Consider the following 22,609-nt stretch of genomic DNA (forward strand, 5'->3'; position numbering starts at 1 on the left):
CAATGTTACTCTGCCTTTCTTGCCTCTCTTGAATTTGCCAGCTCCATTAGCTCTGTCTCAGGCAACTGTTAGAGAGATCTTGTTGTGTCATCATTCAGGAAGTATGAAATGTTGCATTTATAAGCCTTTCCTTAGGTCTTATTTTTGGATTTGCAATGTTTCTCCTACACAGTTTTGAAGAGTTTACCCTGATTGTGTAACTCCTGGGACACTGTGTAGCTGTAACAGTTCCCAGCTCATCAGTGTTTTTTCTGGGGTAAATGGTGAGTTACAGTGCATTTATCTGACAAATCAGAGCCTTCAGCCAGTCAGGCACTGGACAGATAGCTGTGAAGCAGAAGGGCTGGGTTATTGTTGGTGTGTGCTGTTCCTGTGTATTCCTGAGGTCATTTATTTTTCCTTTCAGTATTCATAATTTCAATTTAAAACAGTGTTTTTGTGTGGGTTTTTTTTGTTGTTGTTGGGTTTTTGGGTTTTTTTTTTTTTTTTTTTTTTAATGCATGCGTTTATATTGTCTGTTTTGAATTTAATCCTAGTAATTTAAAAATAATAACAGTGATAGACAGTTTTTGTACTGGCTGTCTACAAGATATCTGTGTTTTGTCATTTAAAGTCATATTGTATTCTAATAAATTAGTGCTAGAAAATGGTTGAGAGCAGCAACTGTGCAAACTGATCTCTCATTTAAAGTTGTGTTCAGATTTGGTTTGCTTGAGTTATGAGAATGGCTTGGCCTTTTAGTCCATTCCCTTGAGAACATGTGTCCACATCCTACAGTCAGCACGGGACAAACACAAAACAGGCACTCTCATCTCCTGATGGAAGACTCCAGTGGTCTGGAGAGCAGGAATATTGCAGGTCCATGTTATCTGCATTAGCATTGCTGTGTATGTAACACGTATTATATCTGCTGTAAATGGTTTAACTAGCCAGGTCCTCATGGCTAATCAGCATCAAGTTTAATGTTTCTGAGACAGAGGTTCAGAAAGGAACATGACCATGACCACATCCAGTTGAAAATGCTATAAAATGTAGTATTTATCATATTTTTTCCCAGTTCTAATCCGGGCAGATATATTTAAAGAGCTTTTGTTTTGTTTATGTTTTCATTTTCAGAGGTGTGGGACTTAAAACAATACATATATATGGTTTTTAATACATAAATGGTGTATGAAAAGACATACAATTTTTGTTCTTCTGCTTTCATATGTTTTGATGTAGCATGTGGCTTTCCTTTTTTACAGTTAGCTGTTAACTTTTAAGATTTTTCAGTATATACTTTTCTCCATGCTTGAATTTTTAGAGCCATTAAATAGAATAGGAAAAGCCATCTACCTTCCTGTCTATTAATGCTTAACCCTAATTTATGAATCCTATTTAAAACTGTGGTTCATGTTCAGCAGGACTGTGCATCTGCTTAAAGCTAATGCACACTGTATGCAAAACTAGATTGATGCAAAGTCTACAAACATTTCAAACCATTTTTTAACAGTATGCTAAGTAATAGTTTGATGTAATTTTTTTAATCAAGTGCATGTGAAATTTTCCCTGTTATTACACTGAAAATATCTTACCTTTTATCTTACTTCAGTATGATATGCCTAAATTCCCAAAAATGCTAGCCATAACAGCTAATGCACACATGTACATGTATATGTAACACCTCAAGTATATTCTTGTCCCATTTAAAGACCAGAGGGACACTGTTTGATACATGGTATAGCCTGAAAAAGCAACGGATATGAAATTGTGACTCCTGCTTGAAAGCCTTTAAATATTTAAGGTTATTACAACCTACATTTTCACTATTTGTGTGTTTAGCTTGATAGCTGTATAAATTATATGTCAAGTACTCTTACAAATATTTTCTACAAGTGTATTGACAAATGTTCTGTCATTCTTCTGGAAATACACAGTATATGGAGCATTTTGAAGACAATTTGCTTATAAAACTTTCTGTATCCCATATGTTGCTTTCTCTTATTTGCAACCGCCTTTTTATTTATCTAACCATAAATGTTACTGCTTTTTGACACTATTCTGGAGATTTTTAGATGCTTTGTTTCAATATCTCAGCTTTATTGCAGTAGAGACTCTTATTTTTAACATGAGTGCCAGTCTCACAAAATCTTACTTGTATAAAATGGAAGTTAGTATTCGGGTCAAACCTTCAGAAATGTGAAACAGATGAGTTTCTGTCCTGGTTTTGGCTGGAATAAAGTTCCTAGTAGCTGGTGTAGTGCTGTGTTTTGGATTTAGGATGAGGATAATGTTGATAACACACCGATGTTTTAATTGTTGCTAAGCAGCATTTATAGTAAGTCAAGGACTCTTCACCTTCTCGTACTGCCCTGCCAGCGGAGGCTGGGGGTGCACAAGCACCTGGGAGGGGACACAGCCAGCACAGCTGACCCAAACGAGCCAAAGGGGTTTCTGTACCGTATGACTTCATGCCAGTATATAAACTGGGGGGAGCTGGCCGGGGGGCACCATGGCTCAGGGATTGGCTGGGCAGGTGGTGAGCAGTTGTATTGTGCATCGCTTGTTTTGTATGTTCTATTATTATTATTACTTTACTTTCCTTTGTTCTATTAAACTGTCTTTGTCTCAACCCATGAGTTTAATCCCCCCCCCCCCCCAATTCTCTCCTGCCATCCCAGTGTTGGGGTGGGAGAGTGAGCGAGCGGCTGTGTGGTGCTTAATTGCTGGCTGGGGTTAAACCATGACAACTTGTAAAATAATCTTCTGGAAACCTTACCTCAAGTAAACGTAAAATGCCATGACAGCCCTACTGGCTTCTCTGAAGGTTAGTGTTTTGTATGCAGAGTAGTCTAACATGCTGATGGTAATACCAGTGTAAAAACCTGAAACAAACTGAGGAGAATTATTGCTACTTACTAATATTTCATTTGCAAAACAGAAAGACAAAGCTGATAGTATCAATAGTATTTTGTTGCACATCGTTTTCACTAAAGCCTTCTATGTATGACCTGATATTTAAATTACATTTTAGAGTTGTTAGTGCTCATCAGTGCAGGAGATATTGAGAAACACAGGAGGCTGTCCCAACATCTTGGGATCTTTTCTGTATTTACTTTTCTTAATTTTATCAGAAACTCTGACTTAAGACTCTCTTTTAGGGTTTTGTCTGCCCGCTTTTTCCTCATCTGAAATCTTACAGCATCAAACTTATTTCAAAGTATTAGAAATATGTGATTACAGGCCTGGGCTGGCAACTAGTGAAGGATCTGCATAGATAATCTCATTGATTAGGCTGTGGAAATGCAAACATTTGAACAGTGATTTTTAAGAGTAACCTCTCTGGAGCCTTACAGTGTGTGCCTAGAAAGCATTGAAGGCATAGTTTTTGCAGGTGCATATGTATCACTTGAAGCTCACACTGCCTGCTATAAATCACCGCACCTTTTCCCAGAGCTTGCTGGGAAGATTTGGCTCAGAGAATCTTTGAGAGGTGAAGAGGAGGGAGGGTCTCCTCTATTGTTTAAAACTGATTACATTTCTTGAGAGCATAGTAAAAATCCTTCTGTTGACAAGATGTAAAGTTCTGCAGTGCATTAGTGATCACTGACTTGTACATTGTGGGTCACATTGCATTTACAGTTCATACCATGCTCTCATGGTGTATCAGCTTCCTTGCTGACCTGCGAGCAGTGTGTACGTTCTCTCGCTATCTTTTATAACAGTCTAAAGACGAAGGAAAGTGTCTAGAACTTTGTCATTACCTTTAGCAATGAAAGAATGTGAAGAGTCTTTCACGGCATATTAAAACTTCGTGTAATTTAACAAAATGTACCCTGTATTTCCCTTCCTCTCACTATTATGTCTAGTTATATTGCAGAAGAGGGCAAAAGGAGGTAATGTTCTTGTAGTCTAAACAAGCTCAGCATGGTGAAATGGGACACTACTTTAAAATATGCATAAGGATTGCAGTTGCTCCCATTTTGTGACACTGACTCTTCAGGTAGGGGAAAAAAAACCCCAAACCACAGACTTTTCTTAAAATTAATATTTTTTTAAAGGGCTATCAAGAAAAATGATGCTGGAACTATTATTGTGAAAAATTGAAGTGGCCTGGTTGATATCACGCATACAGTTTGGAAAAACAAGATTAGTGCAACACATACCATTTTTCATTTTCTCCTGTCTTCAATAGCACCAACCATTGCAGCATCTCATTTTTTTAACTTTGTGTTTAGGATGAGAAATCCCATGTGTGTACAATTGCTTCTGGCTGCCTGGTCCCTCTGCTCCTAGTTTTTTCCTTCTGCTCACATGTTCCGTGTGTACTGTAAATAAGAAGTGACTGAGAGGGCAGGATACTTAGTCTCTTCTTAGATCAATACTACTCTATGGGTCAACAACTGGCAATGTTTGAGAAAAAAGGAGGAGGGATTTGTGTTTTATTTTCCCTGTAGACCGAGGCCAACACCTTTGCATTGAGTTCATCTCTATTACCTGGGGAGGAAAGCCTGTGTAGGTTATTTCTGAACCAGTATCAGCTGGCAAAAAGACCACAGTGAATAAGATATCAAAGAATTAAAGTAACGAGAAAATCTTAGAATTTTTTCGCCCTCATTAAAATAAGAATTTTAATGCCTAGGTGACCACCTGCGAGTTTTCTTTGGATCTGGGCTTAGGGGAGAGGGATCGAGATCAGCATGTGTCCGAGTTGAGGGGCCAGAGCATAAGTAAAGCTCCTGGTCTGTGAGACAGAGCATTGAAGTTCTCTTGCACATGTGCATTCTCTTTTATCTTTCAAGAACGGGGTTTGCCATATTTGTTGTTCCCCTTTTAGCTAAGAAAATAGACTTTTCCTTCCAGCCTCTCTTTTTTTTTTTTTTTTTTTCTTCCCTCTGTGTTTAATATGATAGCTCAGAGTGCTGTCTCTGAAAGGGATAAATGAAGGCCACAAAAGTCAGGTCTACACAGCATAATGCAAGTTTAGCCTTGGAAATGCATATTGCCATTGCTAACAACAGCCCACGTGCTGGTATGGGGAATAAATGGGAGGCCTACAGACTGCCCCTGTAGTAGGAGAAATGCAAGCATGCTTGATGATAGTTACTCTGTGACACTCTCAAGAATAAGGGATTGTTACAGAGTAGTTTTTTAGCAGAGGAAGGTGGAAGGAGGCAATATGAAGGAGCTCATGGAGGAGAACAGAGAATAAAACTTGTGTATGTGGAAGATGTGTAGCCTGGGGTAAAAATAAAAAGTTTGCAATGCTGAATTTAAATTACTTGCCCTCACATTGTCACATCTTGTACATATTTTAAAGTTATGTGCTTTCATGCAAAGAAATCAGGTGGTTCTACATCATAAATCAGTCTTTATAGCAAACAAGGTTTTGGAGGTACCTATCTTAGACCTCTCTTTTCTGGGAATAAAGATGAGGCACCATCAGAGAATGAGAAGATGGGGCAAATTGATTAATTAAAAAGCATTAAATCATCAGCCCCACATGATTTATGTATAAAAGAATTCTGAAGAAGCTTAGAATGAATTAGCTGAACTGTTTAACAAAGATATGCACTCTCGTTAAAACCAAGCTCTGTTCCAGAGGCTTGGCAAAGTATCTGGGGTTTATCCTATATTTAGACATGTAAGCATTGCATCTGCACATTGCAAATGGTCGAAACAGAATTTAAAAGGGAATAATAAAACACCTGGAAGATCATGGTGTGAGAGACTTTAATGAGAACAGCTTCAGCAAAGAAAAATCATGTCTCACTACATTGCTTAGAACTCTGTGAATGTGCCCATAAAAAGAAATAGGAATGTCCATACTGGATCAGACCAAAATTCCCTGTAGCTCAGCACCCTGCTTCTGACAATGGCCTGTCACAGTCACGTAGGAAAGAGAGGAGAATAAAAAGGATAAGCTAACCCTTTTTACCTGGACTTGATTGACAGCAGTAAGGACCAGGTTTGAATTTAAGGGAGTCGCTGCAAATATGCTGACATCATCTCTTTCCCAGAAACCAGTCCTGAGCTCACTTATGCTCAGAGAGAGAATTTTCCCCTCCCAAAAAGGAATTAGATGATTAGATGATGAAATAAACAATGTTTTCTCAGAAAGGGCTAAGAGAAGTCTGACAGAGTAACAATAATTCCTTAGGTATAACAGTAGTGTTTCCATCTAACAAGGCCAAGGAAGTTTGTTTTCACCTTCCTTCCTTCACAGTTTGAGATTATTGTTAGGTAGCGAAGCCAAACTTGAGGCTATGCTACCCTGATGTCATTCACTTCTCCAGCCATACATCTTTCTGCTAGCCACGTGTAGCACTTTTGCTAGCCATGGCTCTGGGTGCTCTGCAGTCTGTGGCACTCTCACCCACCGTTCCCATTAACTCCCACCCCTCTGCTGACAGGTTTTCTTGTTTCAGCCCTTGAAAGAGTATGGACAGTGCTGAGAACCAGGCACAGGCTCTCAGTTCATAGGAAGGGCTCAAGCAGCTTCTAGTACTCACACATCTTGCAAAAAGGCTTTAACCCAAGTCTCCATTTTTTTCCTCTCTTTTTTTTTTTTTTAAAGGTGTAACTTTGTATTTTGGTGCTAAATGATTTTCCTGGATTGACTCACTTGGACAGTTAGTTGACCTAGACTCCCCTACATTTTCTCAATGTGCTGAACTAACTCCCTTCAAAAATAGGTAGAAATCTCCTTCAAAAATATAATTGCAATATGTGCCAAGGGGAAGGGTGTTTCTGGCTTGCTCACAAGACTTTTCTGTTTATCTCCCTTTGATTCTGTTGGGAATTCCTGGGAATGTTTCTTCACCTTTAGGTTTGAACTACCAGGCTTATGAGGCAAGCTGCTTGATGTAATGTATTCTGACTTTTTAAAAGCATGTGACAAAGTCTGTCACAAGACACAGCTACAAAGGCTAAATAGTCACATATGGTGACAGGGCAAGTATCATCATAGATCAAAAACCGACAAGGAAACAAAAAGGCAGAGGGCTAAGTGGTCAGTTTTCATCACAGTAAAAGGCTAGCAGCTGTGTTTCTTAATGTTACCTATCAGGTCATATGCTAAATATATTTATTAATGATCGGGGGAGAGAGGTGAAGGATTAGGTGCTAACACATACCAATAATGTAATTACTTAAGTAATTTAAGCCTGTAGCACACTGTTAGAAACTTCTGAGTGATCTAAACAAGTTACTCGGATGGATAAAGAAGATTCAGTCCTGATAAATGAGAAGTTAATACATGAAGGAACCCACACAAAAATCTTATCCTCTAACTGAAGGGAAAAAACCTGAATATTGCTGTTGGCAGTTCCATAACAGAAGCCATTTGAGATGCTGTTATGGTAGAAAAAGTGAACAAGGTGCTAGAAGGCGTAAGAAATGGGACATTAAAAACGAGTTACTGAACTCAGTCTTCATGGCATGGAGACAGACGATAGGATAAAGCATAATATTATGGGTAAGTTTGCCCAGCTAACAAAGTCTGAGCCATGATGACAATTTCCTGTTTTCTTTTGTCTTTATCCTGCTCATACATCATCTACTATCAGAGATGTTCTGTTCTTTATCAGGAATAATATATATTAGGAAGGCTAAGGCTTCTAGAGGGTTTCAGATCTTACTAAGGACAGCTCAATATCAACCAAGCTACAACTGGTAAAAGTCTGCTTCATATCCATTCTCCTTCCTTTGTTAATTACTTAAAATTCACATCAAAATGATATAAATTAACAATCTCAACTTTGTATTTAGACTGTAAAATCATCAACATTTTAAACATGGATTTCAGAATTCAGATATTACTGAAATAATTCCTTAAGTTGGAGCTCTTATGAGACTTATAAATTATTCTTGCATAGAGGAGAAGTCACCTGAGACTAACCTAAATGAAGTTAACATAGATTTTAAAAATTATTCTTGCAGAAGAACAGGGAGTGGTGGGAATAGATGAACAGATGGGAAAGGGAGAAGAAGAGAGTGAAGAAAAGTCTAATTAGGTAATTGAGGCTAAGAGGCTATTAGAGCTGACCCAGTGGTCTACTGGTAGTGCAGTTCAGGGACTTGAATTTGGGATTGAGGTTGGTCCCTCATTCCCAGGCCAACACGTGCTCCAAACATTGCAAGGACTCAGTTAATAGCCTGTGTGATCCTGTAAGTATGTGTTTTCCAGTCAACATAATCTGGAGGGATTGTATGTCAGATTACAGTGGAGACAGAAAAGATAATGGAGTAAAATGATGAATTTGGGCATGGAGACACTAAAATACTATGTTAATGGATAAATTGTTTAGTGAAATTATTTGGAATTCATTTGAACTGGCTGTCGGAGAAAAATCTGATTGAAATAAACATATTTTGAAGAGATTCTGAATAGAAATAAACTACTTGTCACTGAGCAGCCTTTCCTAAAATTTGTCCAGTACACGATTCTCTCAAGCATGGTGTTTTGTTTTTGTTTTTGTTTTTTTTTTTTCACAGGTAGTAGATAAGGGAAAGGCCTAAAAGGTCATTTATTCTAAGTCATTCAGTTACCTTGTTATTGGATGATTAGAAGCTGGTAAACTTGCTGTATGCCAGCCTTGTTTCCTTCTTTCAGTGTCCTAAATTATCTTACTTTCTGATTCAATCAGTGATATGCTTTCTTCTGTTTTTTATATGCTTGTTTTTTTCCTGATGTCAGTATATTCAAACTGTCTTCTGGAGTTGTCAGTAGACTTGTTCTTTTATGGCCAGAGAGTCTGGTATAGGTCAAAGCTAGGACAAGCACTGCTGTGTGCTTTTCAGATTTATGTGCTGAGGTGGAGCATTTCTTGTCCTCCTCACCTTTTTCTAGTACAACATTCTTCATGATGACTTAATTCTTTTAAATCCCTTCACTTCTTTAACAGTATTTGTGGCTACTCTTTTTCAATCTCTTCCAAAAAAACCTTGGTTTTCTATTCTGTGTTCCAAATGATGGAACTGCAGTAGTGAGGCATTCTAAGGTGCTGTTTCTTCTTACCTAGGGCTTCTTATCGCAAATTCTCATTTGCCAATTTAAGTTGTTTTTTTCTTTGCTAATTATTTTTTCTTTGACACTGCATTTGTTTTTTTTCCCCAATTTCAGGACAGAAATGCTGGCTTCTGCATCCTTCTCTAGCAGTCATAATGTCTTTAAAGGATCACAACACATGTATGGCTAACTTTACTGTTTTCTTTTCTTGTTCTAGTATTTTTGTGGAATGTCAGCTTTTATCTCTCTCCTTTTTCCTTCCTTTATAAGCACTGCATAGAGATACTGCTATTGAAGCAATACAGGGCTAGAACACCTGTGGTCAGTAGGCAAATCATATTTTGACAGCAGAAAAAATCAGCACCATTCATTATCCCTGCAGTTTATAAGAGTTTCTGTAGAATAATTGCAGTATTGGAACTGCTGCTTCAGAGGAAAGTCACTGCAGTATAAGCTTTAGCAACTGGACCGATTAAACAGAAGATGGAGGAGGGAGTATAGCTTTGGTTATAATGGCAGGTAGGGGGGAGAAAAGAAGGTAAATTGTCTGCTTGTCCACTGGAGACCCCACTTGTACGTGCTGCTGGCAAAAGCTTTTGGATTTTGCTACCAGCTGACAGCTCCCATAAGACATATTAAAGTGTTTTGTCAAAACAGGGCAGTGTGCCAAATCTGAACCTCTGTGAACATGTTTTATGTTTAGGGGAGACAGACAAATGAGTGATGGACAACACTGAAGGAAAACCTCCTCCCACAAAACCATATTGAGGTTTGGAGAACCTGAAGCAACACTTATCTTCATTTGGGGGATGCAGTGTTGCCTTCTCATATATGAAACTGCTTAAAAAGGAATTCAGTCATTCTAAAAATTATTTCTTGCCAGCTCATAGTTTAGTAGCCCTCCTCCTCATTATGTTATGCTTATTTTGGTGAATTGAGGGATGATGATTTCATTTCTGCCAGCAGAACCCAGAAGCAGGTTTTCAGTATTCCTTTATATCTCGTAATTAGAGACCCTTCTTCTCCGCTTCACTGTACTTCCCACAAGGTGCACCCTTCCCTCGGAATTTCTTGTCACTTTTAGGAATAATGACTTCCACTGGTTGCCTCTGGTTTTAGGTAGAATGGTTTCGTTATGTTTCTGTTACTGGTATTATCGTAGGCCCTAGAAGACTGGCCTGTGGGCAAGTATCACATTTTCTGTAAGGTACTCTGCAAACACCGGACAAAGAACAGTTCCCACTGCTATTTTCTATTTATTGTTTCTCCTCACCACTGAATTTTCCTTGTCAGAACACTGCACTATTTTGAAGAAAAACCTTTCTTAGCAAGTTCTCCCTGAATGTATCCAAGCACGTTTGAAATGTGGGGAATTATTCTTATAACATTTGTTCACGTGAATCAGTTTCTAGGTCTTGCCTTTTAAGTTCTAAACCAATAGTAATGTACTTTCAGGATATTTTCACTATCTTGGTATCAGTTGATGGGACTGATTCATCTGATGTGCGGGTCTCAAAAAAAAGTATGCCTGGTTAGACGAGTGCTGATGCTGGTACACAGTACTGGTGAAGTTTTACCATGTTTATTACAAGCATTTAAAATGCAGAAATTCTCTCTCTCAAAAAAAAAAAAAAGTGCCTTCTTACTGCTTATATTATTTAATAAATTTTTAGAGAAAAAATAGTAAAAAACTCAGTGTTTTTCCCTTGAAGATGTAAAGAATGCAGAGTTTACAAGCAATCTTTGTACAGTTGACTGTTATTTGAAGTCCCTAGCAATCCTTATAGAGGTTACTTAATCATTTCAATTAACATTAACCTTGAAAACTGTATACTTAATTTGTAGATTTCCTGATTTTTATGAAAGCCATTGAATTGCCTAGTATTTTGATTTTTATAATTAAGAAGAAACAATGTATTGGTAGAGGTGGAAAACCTTGAGGTATATAGTAGACTGCTAAAAATGATAAAAGTATTTGGAGAACATTCTAATACATATTAGGAAGAATAAAAGCAGGACTTATTTTTTAGTGTCTCAAACTGAGTTAGCTGTGCCAAAACCCATTCAGTTATCTGTAAAAAATATTTAACGCCATCTGACATATTCACTGTCACTCCATGCTCTGTGAATCAAATATAAAATTATGTGCAAGAAAAACCCTACAAACTTATTTTGTCACAAGTAAGCTAGGAATTTTGAGGATGGTCAGCTCCACTTGTCAACAAGAATAAGCAAGAAGAAAAATAATGGCTTAGACTAACAGACAAACAAGTCAGTAAGACCTTCAGTTTGAATGGGCTGCCTCCCAGAAGAGAAGTTTGCAGTGCATGGTTAACATCCTTATGTTTTCTTCAGCATTTGTTGGATTTCTTGCAGTTAATAAACAAGGACATCCAGCTTTAAAAATAAAATTTGAACACTCAGGATTAGCTAGATCTAGTATTTTGGGTATCGTCAATAAATACCTGAAGGTTGTTTTCCAAAGTAGAATCGGAATCAGGTTTTGTGCTTGAAATGTCTTTAAAATGTAGGCTTAATTTCCTCTGAGATTGTGACTCAGGCCCGCCCCTTTGAATTATATATGCAATCTTGGAAATCTGTAAAATTGTTAAGTTGTATCTCTACATCTGCAAATTGATGGCAATTGAAAATGATCACCACAGTGTGTCACCACAGCTAACACTACATTGCAATCAGATTCACTGGAGTATTTTTCCACAAGTCAGATCACTTAATTGTTCTTTTGGCCATTGATCTTTTACAGCACCTGCAGCTTTTTGTTTTTCCTCCAAAGATCATCATTTTACTTTGAAGTCTACTGACTGTGATATGTCTAACCCAATCCTGTAGAGGCAAGGAACTGAATAATTACTTCATGAGTGCCATATTAAAAGCTGTCCAAAGACTGTTTAGGTTGCTCATTAAAGTCATTGAGAATTTGGCTGGGCAAAAGCTCCCTGCTTTGGTCATGCAATAAAGGGGGAAAAATGCTCGAAGATTGTTATTTTCTAATTATTTGTGTTGTGGTACCACAAAAGGATTTGATTAGCACCCTTATGTGTTTAAAACTTGAAGAACAGATGCCGCAGAGGAGCACGCCCACCACCCCCAAGGATTTGTTCCCCAAAATCTTGATTAACTCCCAATTTTCAAAAGGAAATAAGATAGCAGAGAGAAAAAAGCAGAACAGATGATAAAATTTTCCTTTAATATCAAAATTATTAGATTTGAAATGAAAATTATGTTCAAAATGGAAGTATAGTTAGGATAAAATTTGCAAAGCTGTTATAACCCTCACCGTCTGTTGTAGCAGGAAAGAGTAAAATCCTGGGGCCTCTATAAGTTATCAGGTTTTTGAGACTGAATGAGGACTCGATTTTTTTTTGGTAAACTGACAAATTTGATCTTACTGCATGCTACCAAAACAGAGTAAATGTCCTGACTCCAGACTGCAATTTAGCAAACATATAGGAACAGACAAGCACATGTACATTCACACTTGGAGTAACACATCTGCTGGGTCGTCAGATAGGAGGAGAAGACACTCAAATCCACTGGCTAAAGCTTTTGCCTGGCACTGGATAGTCAAAAGAGAGAGACAAAATATGAGAGTCAAAATAGAGAGAAAATCTTCACTTCTGTGCTTCCTTCTTCCTCTGACAGAACGAATTTTGCATTTATTTTTAAGACTAGGCAGTCTAAATTTGTTTCAGAATTTTGCAAAATACCAAGATTCATTTCTGTAAATATATTTCTAAAACCGAACTGGAAATCAGTTGCTTGCATGGTATTCTCTGTGGCTGCACTTGGAATTGGGGTGGTTCTCCTTTAAATAACCGTTCAGTGGCACCAAAATCCAGGCAGTTGTGTATCAATTAGCAGGGTGCATTTCTTCGTGTGAGCTGCCTGGAAATGCAAAATGACAAATCTTGAGCATTAAGCTTTCTACCATCACTTTGCTTTCCTACCTCTAACTACAAACCAGCTTCATTGTGGCTTATAGTGTAAGAAGTTGGTGCATTTCTGCAGATCCGTGATAAGATATTTTTCTCTAGTAAGAAATGCAGTTAGACTGCATTCTGAATCTGTCCCTGCCAGGCCCTACATGCATTAGTATTCCACTGGCAGCTGCCTGTAGGTAGGAATATTGTTTTTGTCCATAACCAGAGGGAACAATCAGACTAAGCCGTTCCCCGGCTATAAACCAGCCAAAGTAATTGGGTTTAATTTTAATTTTTGTAATAGCTTTAAATTAATAGGAGCAGCTGCTGCCACAGTGTGTGGGTGTCCTTTTCCAGAAGGCATAGAACAAAAAAGGGAAAGAGTAAACAATAGTGCGTCTAGGACACAAAGGTTAATTCAAGAACTGAGCAATGTCTTTTCGTTATCAAAAACTCAGTTGGTGATATCTAGTACTGTGTCTCTTTTCTTTCTTTTTCTTTCCCTTTTTTCTTTTTTCTTTAATTCCATGATAAGATCTCAATCTGATTAGGCTCCTGTGTGTAAAGATGTGTTGTTGGTATCTAAACACTAACTCTCTTTCTCTATATGACTCACAAATAGATTAGCAGTGACAAAGTGCTAGGAGAGATAAAAATAGATTAGCAGTGACAGGAGTACTATTATAATTATTTTTGGAAGATATGGTTTGAATTAAGAGTTTGGGCACTTTCTGCCCTGAGAGGGTGAATTTAAACCTAGGAACTGAGGATGGTTTCTGCTGTTGTGTCAGACACCAGATAGTGAAATGTCAATACCAGATGTCCTAGACATCAAGATTAGCCATAATAGCCAAATGCAGCCATAAAGTGATGTGTCAAAGTGGATAATAAAACAGATGCTTAGCTTCTATAATGAAGGGGAAAGGGAATGAAATATCAAAAGTGCCTTTAATACATTGACAAAGTTGTCTTCAACTTGCTTAAAAGTAGAAAGTTATTGAACCAAGGAGAACTATGTGTCATTTAAATATTAACTATCAGCAGATGAATTTCAATTAGCATTAGCCTTTCTGAAATCCTGAATTTCCTATTGGTCTCACTTTACATGAAATTTTTATAGCATAAAGTAAGGCTTGTCCTTTATTATTTCTCCCATGCTAATTTGGAAACAAATAAAGTTCAACAACTCAGCAACATACTGTTTAAACTTGCCTTACGGTTTGAGGACTGGGAGCTAGAATACATTTACCCACTGCCATATCATCTGCTTGATTTGAGACCAAATGAGGGATGTCCTATAGCACTCCAGAGTAAGGGCGAATGATAGAAATATGTTAAGATAGTGGAGAAACCTATTAGGTTAGGGTACTGCATGCAGACGTCTGGTGGCATTTTTCCCCTACTGATACTTCTAAAAAAAAAAAAATTAATTGTTTTTCTGTCCTTCATATTTGTGGCTTAAAAATAATTTTCAGATCTTAGTGATAAGCAAGTGTCTTATTTAATCAAAAATGCTGAAATAAATTCTTGAAGCCCTGGATGTTCAGGAACCAGGGCAATAAAGGGGGGAAATAAATTCTTATTTCAAGTCTAATTAACTGCATCACTGGCTCTTTATTGTACTTTTTCAAGAACATCTCAATTCCTTTCTGTTTCTCTTTGTAGATCCTGAGTCTTGCTGATCAGACTCCTTAACTGCTGCTAATTGGCAAACACATACTTCTGCATAACGAGAGGGTTTTGTCCTCTATTTCATATTAACAGTGAAAGGCCAAAACTGATGCTCTGCAGTAGACCAGGTTCTCGGAACTATTACAAAGAGGCACATTACTAATGCTATGTCTGTAAATCTTATTATGTTTTCCCTCACCATGATCCTACTTTAGCTGAGATCTGCTCCAATCATTAGATGAGACCTGTTTATAATGTTGTGTAATTGAATCAGTTAGAGTCTGCAGGACCATAGTGTTTTGTTGCCAAACATGACTGGTAAGTTAGTAACATCAAATTACAAGTGCATGGCATGACTGGAGACTCTTCTGTCTAAATAAAGCTAGAAAATCCATCTATTAAATGAAGAAAGGATACAAACAGAAATATTGAAGATCTCTAGTTCATAGGACAAGTTTTTGACCCACATCTGAAATATTTCTCATCTCTGTTGAGAAATAGCAGAATAATTGAAGATGGGTGAAAGATGACAGGCAGACATTTGTTATTCCTTAAACAGATACCAGCTTGATGACAATGACGTAAATGCCTTTATTATAATTATTTACTATCATGTATATTCATTTTTATCTTGTCAGATAAGCTAGAACTCTCAAGGAGGGCAGCAATCAAATTTGGAACAGGACCAAATACCCTTTTCTCTTTTCTAATTTAGGACCAGTTTATTTTCTGTACCTGAAGTATTTTGTTTGGGTTTTGGTTGTTGTTTTTTTTTTACCTCAAGAATTTATTTTTTTCTCCATTCATCAGATAGGTGTTGATACATCCGCTGACTATTTAAGATAATAACAATACAGTGATGTCCTGAATTTCAGTAAGAGTTCTGTCAATGTTACCTTATACTGACATTCCTTCATTAATTATGCCTCATCTCTGTGCTGGTGAATTAGAACTGTATCAAAGGATGTAGCCACACTCCAGCCAGAGGTTTAGGTCAAGCCTGTGTAGTGGTGTGAGACTGTACCAGCCTTATAGCGAAGCAGAGGATAGCTTAACTGCCTGTACATCCTTTTCACCTTGTGGGAGTGGGTTTCTCCAGTTGTACGGTGCTCTCCCCTGCTGTGGTGACCCTGCCAGCTTGGGCACCTGGAGGGAGCTGTGCCATGCACGGGCCCCTGGTGTCAGCATGAGCGCTCTGGGATCCGCTCACCAGCTCCTGCGCTGCTCAAGCTGTCACAGAGGAAATTTGAATCTCGCATAGCCTTTTTGTCCACATTTCTTACATCAATGTATGTGTATATAAATATGTCAATGCATGTATCTGTTGTTTTTGCTTTTTAGGCAAAGAATACCCTCTAAAAATGTGTATTACTATCGCTGCCCAGACCACAAGAAGAACTATGTCATGTCATTTGCTTTTTGCTTTGACCGAGAGGATGACACTTATCAATTTGCTTACTGCTACCCCTACACCTATACTCGCCTTCAGCACTATCTTGACAACTTACAAAGGAGGAACATGGACTACTTTTGCAGAGAATTGCTAGGACTCAGTGTGGTAAGTAATAGGCATGCTTGCCAGCAAGCAGGCTTCATTACGAATGTCTGCCCCTAAATGCTTACAGAGTATAATTCATCATCCCTGCTAAAGTACACACACACACACATATTTGTTTTACTGCTATCAATGACACACGAGGTAGTGTACCTGCATGGTGAAATATAGACAAATGCTAATTTAATTTCATGTAAAATATTTCCTTTGCGATATGCAAGGCAATGCTAAATTCCCATGTAGGAGCAATTCACCTCTAAAGATGTTAAAAGATGAAACTGAAACAGCTTTGTTGAAGAAATGTGATTTTTAGAGTACCCTGTCCATTTGTCTTTCTGAAAGAGCTTTTCTGTTCAGAAGGAAATGCGTGTCTTCAGAGCTAGAATATAGCTTTTCCTGGTAAAGTAATGCAAAACATACACAAACTACCTATTTTATTTACTCTTAAAAATGCATGCTTTGGTGATAGAAATTAAAAAGAGTTTAGTTGTCTCAGTATAGATTCTAATAGCCAGATGAAAATGAAATGTGATAGTTATTCTGGTGCAGGAAGGGAGGGTAAATGGTAAGGCTGAACTTCGGCTCACTTTGCTACAACCTTCCTCTGAAATATTGCCTGTGCTGATGATTTGGAAAGCATGACTCAGCCACTCCCATATCAATTCAAAAATTATCAAATTAAAAAATTATAGCTGAAATCTTGTTGGGTTTTTGTTTGGTTTTTTACTTTTACATTCTCAGACTTAATAGTGCACTTGTCCCAATTTCTTAATCTTTTCTCTGAGATCTGATTTGACCTAAACTTGTAGCGTGTGTGTCAGAAAAAGAAGGCTGCGATTCCTATGAAGGCTGCTGATCCCAGCAGCTGGGACTTTAAAAAGAATCCCAACATATATTGTGAAAATCAGAATGAAATGAAATGTATAGCCTGCACTGGAATAAATAAAAGGCTTCCATCATTAGAGCAAGCCATTGAGATCCCTATCATGGCATAAACCTTGGGGGGAAAAATTAACTTATGGAGAAGAGTGAAAACCAGAATTAACAAAAGAAAGTGGTTTTTAACCCTTTTGTCACTGAAGTACAGTTCTTGTTCTAAAGATGACTATTCCATATCCCTGAACTGGCATTAATTATTAATCATTCTAATTAGCGGGACAAACAATTGTAAGGGAAAGGGGTATTAAAAAAACAGAAAAGCAAAATCTTTAGAGGGTGGGAAGAAAGAGCCCTATCATCTTAATGCGTGTAGGGTTTTAATTATTAATCTTAGAGGACAGAGCTGTCATTAATTCTATAATGAAACTGAATTTGTTTCCTTTCACTCTGAAAATAGTGTATAAACAGTGACATTTGCATATTCATCAAAACCCTGATCTGACTGATTAAAACACTGAGATAAAAGACAAATCCTTCTATCTGCATTTTGACAGACAGAGCTATACTCTTAAATCTTGTTAACATTGTGTTACCAGTAGTTGCTAAATATTATTTTTCATATTTCAGCAAACTAAACAAACAGATGCCATTCAAAATGTGGCAGGAAATGTGCTGTGTATAAGTCCTGATTTTATATCTATATGTACACACACAGTATGTTTTGCAGAAATTGATATGGTAACATTTTGCAGCTCGCCATGCTGATCTGTATAAAAAGCTTCTGAATCAGGCTCATGCTATAATCTTTGTAAGTAACATTACAATCTCAGAGCATTTCTGGCTTTTCTCCACACACAACTGTCCTAGAACAGCTTGGTAATTTAATGTCTTTGCTGAGCTTGAATAGACAATTTCCATAAGTTCTCTGCGAGTTAAATATTTTAACATAGAGCTTTGTTGCTATCATACATCTTTAAATGGTGAAAAACAGGATCCTTCAGTCTTCACTGCACAGTGCTTCATCAAAGCAGAAGCTGGCTGTACTTTAGAGAATTGCGTGCCATATAGGATAGATTTAGAGCTAAGAAAGCGAGCTCTGTCCCTGCTCTGGCCCCTTATGTAAGATAAGAGGAATCAGATTGGCATAAAGAGGCCCTTAAAAGCTCTATTCCTGGCCAAGGGACGATACCCCTGGTAGCACATGGTGAAAGGTAACTTAAAGATGCCGTCTGAGGACAAAATCCGAAGTCCTCATGCTGGGCACGGGGCTGAAGCAGGGAAGCATGTTAGGGGAAGGCTGCAGCATATCTGTGGAGCTGCCCTGTAGCCGCCAATACTCTCTGGTTCATTCCAGGCGAACTTTACAGCTCCCTGCAGCAGGTTGTGATTGTGAGGATGGAGAATGGTTTGAAACAATTTCCCTTCTCCTGGATTATGAAGTTTTGAACTGTGCCTCTTGGAGACAACAGAATCTTGCCACAGATCTTTGGGGCTTTTTATTTTTGTTGTGGAACAGTAAAATTCAAGTCACAAGAAACCATGCTTAGATGATTACTCCTGAAGGCTTTCTGAGTGCACATTTTGCTGCATGTAATGTTTTCAAGGCAATCTAATTTCTAACCTAATTTCATATTTTCTCTAAAGAAAGTACTATGCCTCCATTAACTCCTTAAATACTTTCACTAATTCTATGAAAATTGAAAGTGAAATATCAGTATGGGACATGTAATAGTCATTAGGATGTGGAATGGCAAAGTGGTTCAGAGCCAAATGGCAAAGATTCCCATTGCCAGTGTGAATGGATAACTTAGCTATTCTATTTCTGACCTTTTAATGTTTATATTCTTTACTTCAGAGAGCTGTCCCACATTCTAGTTGTGCCAAATGGTCTTGAAAATAGTCTCTCCTGCAAGCTAGCTGTGATGGTCACCCAGGTATCGTTTAAACTGCTATTTTCATTCTGCCATTGTTGGCCTTAGGTAACTTCAGACTTTCTATGGTTTGTCCCAACAGATCATAAGTTGAAAATCTGTGAGTAGTTTTTTTAGACTGTGAAATTAGTTTTTCGCATATTATTGATGTGTGTCTCATCTTGGCATATATTATGCGATATTCTACAGCATAAAGTAATGGAAAAGAATTTTTATATTTCTGTGAAAATATAAGCACAGACTCAATTTACATCTACAGTACCTATTTTATGATACTTACACATTCTCATGTGCAGTAACAGTTATGTGTAGCATTCTAACCAATATTTCAGAGTTGGTAAAATTTTTGAGTGTGTAATCATTTGAAGATGGCAGTCTAAATTAGCAGTGCACACTTGAAGTGTGCGGGCAATTGATGAGACCTGTACCTCTACTAGTATTCCACTATCACACAAAATAAATGGGTTTTGGTGAGCCTGGCTCAACTCCTACAGCCCACTTTACAAATCGCCATTGGCTTGGCAATATTTTCATTACTCACTCAAAAGAGAAACAAGTTTAACTGGAGACAGATACTTCCTTTCACCCCATTAGGCAATGGTGGTTCCAAATTATACTTGAGGAGAATTGAAACTGCACACACCAACCACAAGCCTCAAAGGGACTTCCAAAATACACAGAGACCGAAATATGGAATTCTGTTAAATTAAATATTAAACATACATATTTTAAAACAAGAAGGCAATATGTCTAATGTAGAGCTCTGTAAGTGAGCCAGTCTCTTAAGTCAGGCATAGATACTGAGTGAAACAGATTGGAACACAAGGTGCTTCTTTCTGATCCTACACCACTTTGGTGTGTACTTTTATGTAAGTTATTCCTGATTTATGCTGGTATCAGAGAGATCAGAGTGAGGCCCTAAGACTGTGAAACTGCACACCAGATGTCACATTGATGGTTCATTGATCAAATATCCCTTATTTACTGTCTAAATGACTGGGTACCCTGGTAAAAATTGTTGATCTGTTCTACTGATATCTACTGGTCCATTTTTAAGTGCTCAGTTATGACTGTTTTAAAGCATGAAACAAAGAAAATAGACAATTTTTCTAAGGTTAAATTTCCCATTTCTTCGTTCAGCGTTAGGTTATGTAATAACAGTTCTGTAAAAGAAAAGTATACTCTTCATCTTCAAAAAAATAGAAGTTACAGGCTTTGGTGTAATGTGTCATACCTTTGAAATCATGTTGGTATCAGGTACTGTACTTTCCAGTGGATCTGGCTGCAACTAGGTTGAAATGCCATCTAAATCCAATTTGTGGCAATTTACTTAGACTGAAAAAAGCCACAGAAAGAATACTTTAAAAAAGTATACCCAACTTCTTATTTCTCTAGAATGTAAAAGTGCACCTACATATATGTTCAGGGCACATTCTCTTTATTTAGTGGTGTATCTATTTCCTCATATAGTACTGCTGTTCCCATAACATTCATAATATGGATGTCATCCCAAAACTATATGTGAGATTTTAAATATTCCTACAGCTATTTTCTTAGCTGGGTTGGATATCAGCAGAAGCAGAGTTAGACCTAAAAATAACACCACCAACCATTCTTTCCGAAATAAAATATGATTTATAGTATATAATAGCACAGTGTGCTACCAAGGAAATTTAATGTTATTTATAAAAAATAACAAGGAACTATTCTATACCATCAGTTTTAAGGAAATTTTCTTTGTTAGAATTTAAAGGAAGTTCTGGGAGATAAGCTGGCTTGTGGGAATCATAGACAAGGAAAGATAGGCAAAACTATGTTACTGTTGAAAGTTGCCATCTGTCTGTAGGATATATACAACTGTTCATGGTAAAAACAAGAAATACTCTGGTTAAGTTGGCAGTAATATGTAGTTTTAGAAAAAAACAAACTCAATAAAATCATGGTTTACAGTTAATATTGTTCAAGGTTACTAAATGTATAAGCTGGTTATTTCTTATATTCAAGAAAGAGCACTGTTTTGTACAGTAAAATAACTTCTAGAAGAATTTGCATAAATTGTTTTTCTATGAGTAAAAAAATCTTAGATTTGGAAGAAGGGTTTAAATGTCAATTTTGCAGCTCTCATTTTATAACTACCCTTGTCCGTTTAAAATCTCTTAGAAAAAAAAAAAACAACTTGGAACTTCACAAAAAAGCAGCTTTGAGCATAAAAAAACCCCATTGAGTTAAGAAATCACCGGCAGAAAAAAATGTTATGATCTACTCTTTATGTAGAAAGTGTCCTGAAAGGAATGGTAGTAAATGACACCAGAAATAAATGGTGGTGATAGTCTGTACAAACTGTTTCCATGCATAGGAGGCATGTTGCACCCTTTCATCCTGTAGCCTCATGGGGAAACCTTTGGAAAGTCAGTGACCTCTCTGAAGTTCTCACTAGACTTTCTGTAGCTGCACAGGTTGGCCTTGTCCTTCATGGCTCTTCCCATTTCCATGTCAGGCTCTTCATCTCCACACTTGTCCTTCATTTGGCTTGCCCTTTCTTTGCCTCAAATCTAGCCTTCCCTTTTCTTTCTGTTCAGTGTATACTTTCCTAAGCTAACTACAAGACAGAATTTGTGGCATTTGTTTGCTGCTCTTACGTTACTGCTTCTGCTTTGTACTTTCCCATTTGTTTACTTTATCTCTTTGAGTTGTGAAGGGAAAATCCAAAATAGCAGTTAGGTCTTTTAAATACCAGGACTGGATGAGGCAGTCGTGTTCTCTTCTGGGCACTCAATATCCCCATCTTGGTGCCATTCATGCAACTTTATATCCTGTCTTCCCTGTCCTTATGTCTTTTGTGGTCCCTATTTACTCCATCCCCTAGTATGTACCTCTGCTCTTCCAGAGAAGCTGGCATAGCATGTGGTTTATCCGAGCTGGAGAGGAAACATTAATGACCTAGTCAGTTGTCCTGACAAACCTAAACTAACACCCAAGTGCAGGAAGGCATTTCAGGGCCTGAATCCTTGTTTCATGGCAATGGCAAATTTCAGGTAAGAGGCAGATTTTACTCATTCCTGTCCTCAGCACTTTGTGCTGTTCGGTTGGGTGCTGCACAGCTCAGTGGGATAGCTGTAATCCCAATAGGAGACAAACTCTGTCCACACAGTCAGTTCAACCTCCAGATCTGTGCAGCTGGCTTTAGCTACTGCACCCTAAGCTTTTGGAGACAGGGAGCACCTATTTTATTTTCTGTGTTTTGTGCCTTGCTCACTAGAACTCCTTTTTTGGTTGGTACTTGGGAAAAAACACAGTACAACCAATTAATATAATTCCATCAGAAAAGCAGATCAAAGGTCTTTAAATTTTAAAATTTACCAAGTTGTCCTGAAGGAAATGCAGATATTTTGAAGATATGTATGGCCCTTAGAAACCCGTGAAAGCCCTAGAAATACATTCATTCTTCTTTCACTTCCATTTACAGAAATTTGTTTTCCCTCTTTTGTAGCACAGCATTAAACAATAATTACCATGTTGATAGTGATGCTGAATGTACTTGCGTGTAGGGGAAATAGTGCTATGTGGAGCTATTAGCTACATTTGCCCCGTAGCACTTTACTGCATTGACTCTGCTGGGATTTTGACTATGTTTGAGTTGGTT

At 37.6% G+C, this 22,609-nt stretch overlaps 1 protein-coding gene across 2 annotated transcripts in view; it reads left to right on the forward strand.

Moving 5' to 3' along the window:
- Positions 1-22,609, forward strand: part of LOC141960575 (BEN domain-containing protein 5) — a 971,168-nt gene that overhangs the window by 379,172 nt on the left and 569,387 nt on the right. For both annotated transcript variants that reach the window (XM_074906246.1, XM_074906247.1), the window contains exon 6: positions 15,943-16,159. In XM_074906246.1, coding sequence (XP_074762347.1) covers positions 15,943-16,159 — 217 coding nt within the window. The remainder of the gene's footprint in view (positions 1-15,942; positions 16,160-22,609) is intronic.

Source organism: Athene noctua, chromosome 5 (genome assembly GCF_965140245.1).
Source record: "Athene noctua chromosome 5, bAthNoc1.hap1.1, whole genome shotgun sequence".
Classification (NCBI taxonomy): Eukaryota; Metazoa; Chordata; class Aves; order Strigiformes; family Strigidae; genus Athene; species Athene noctua.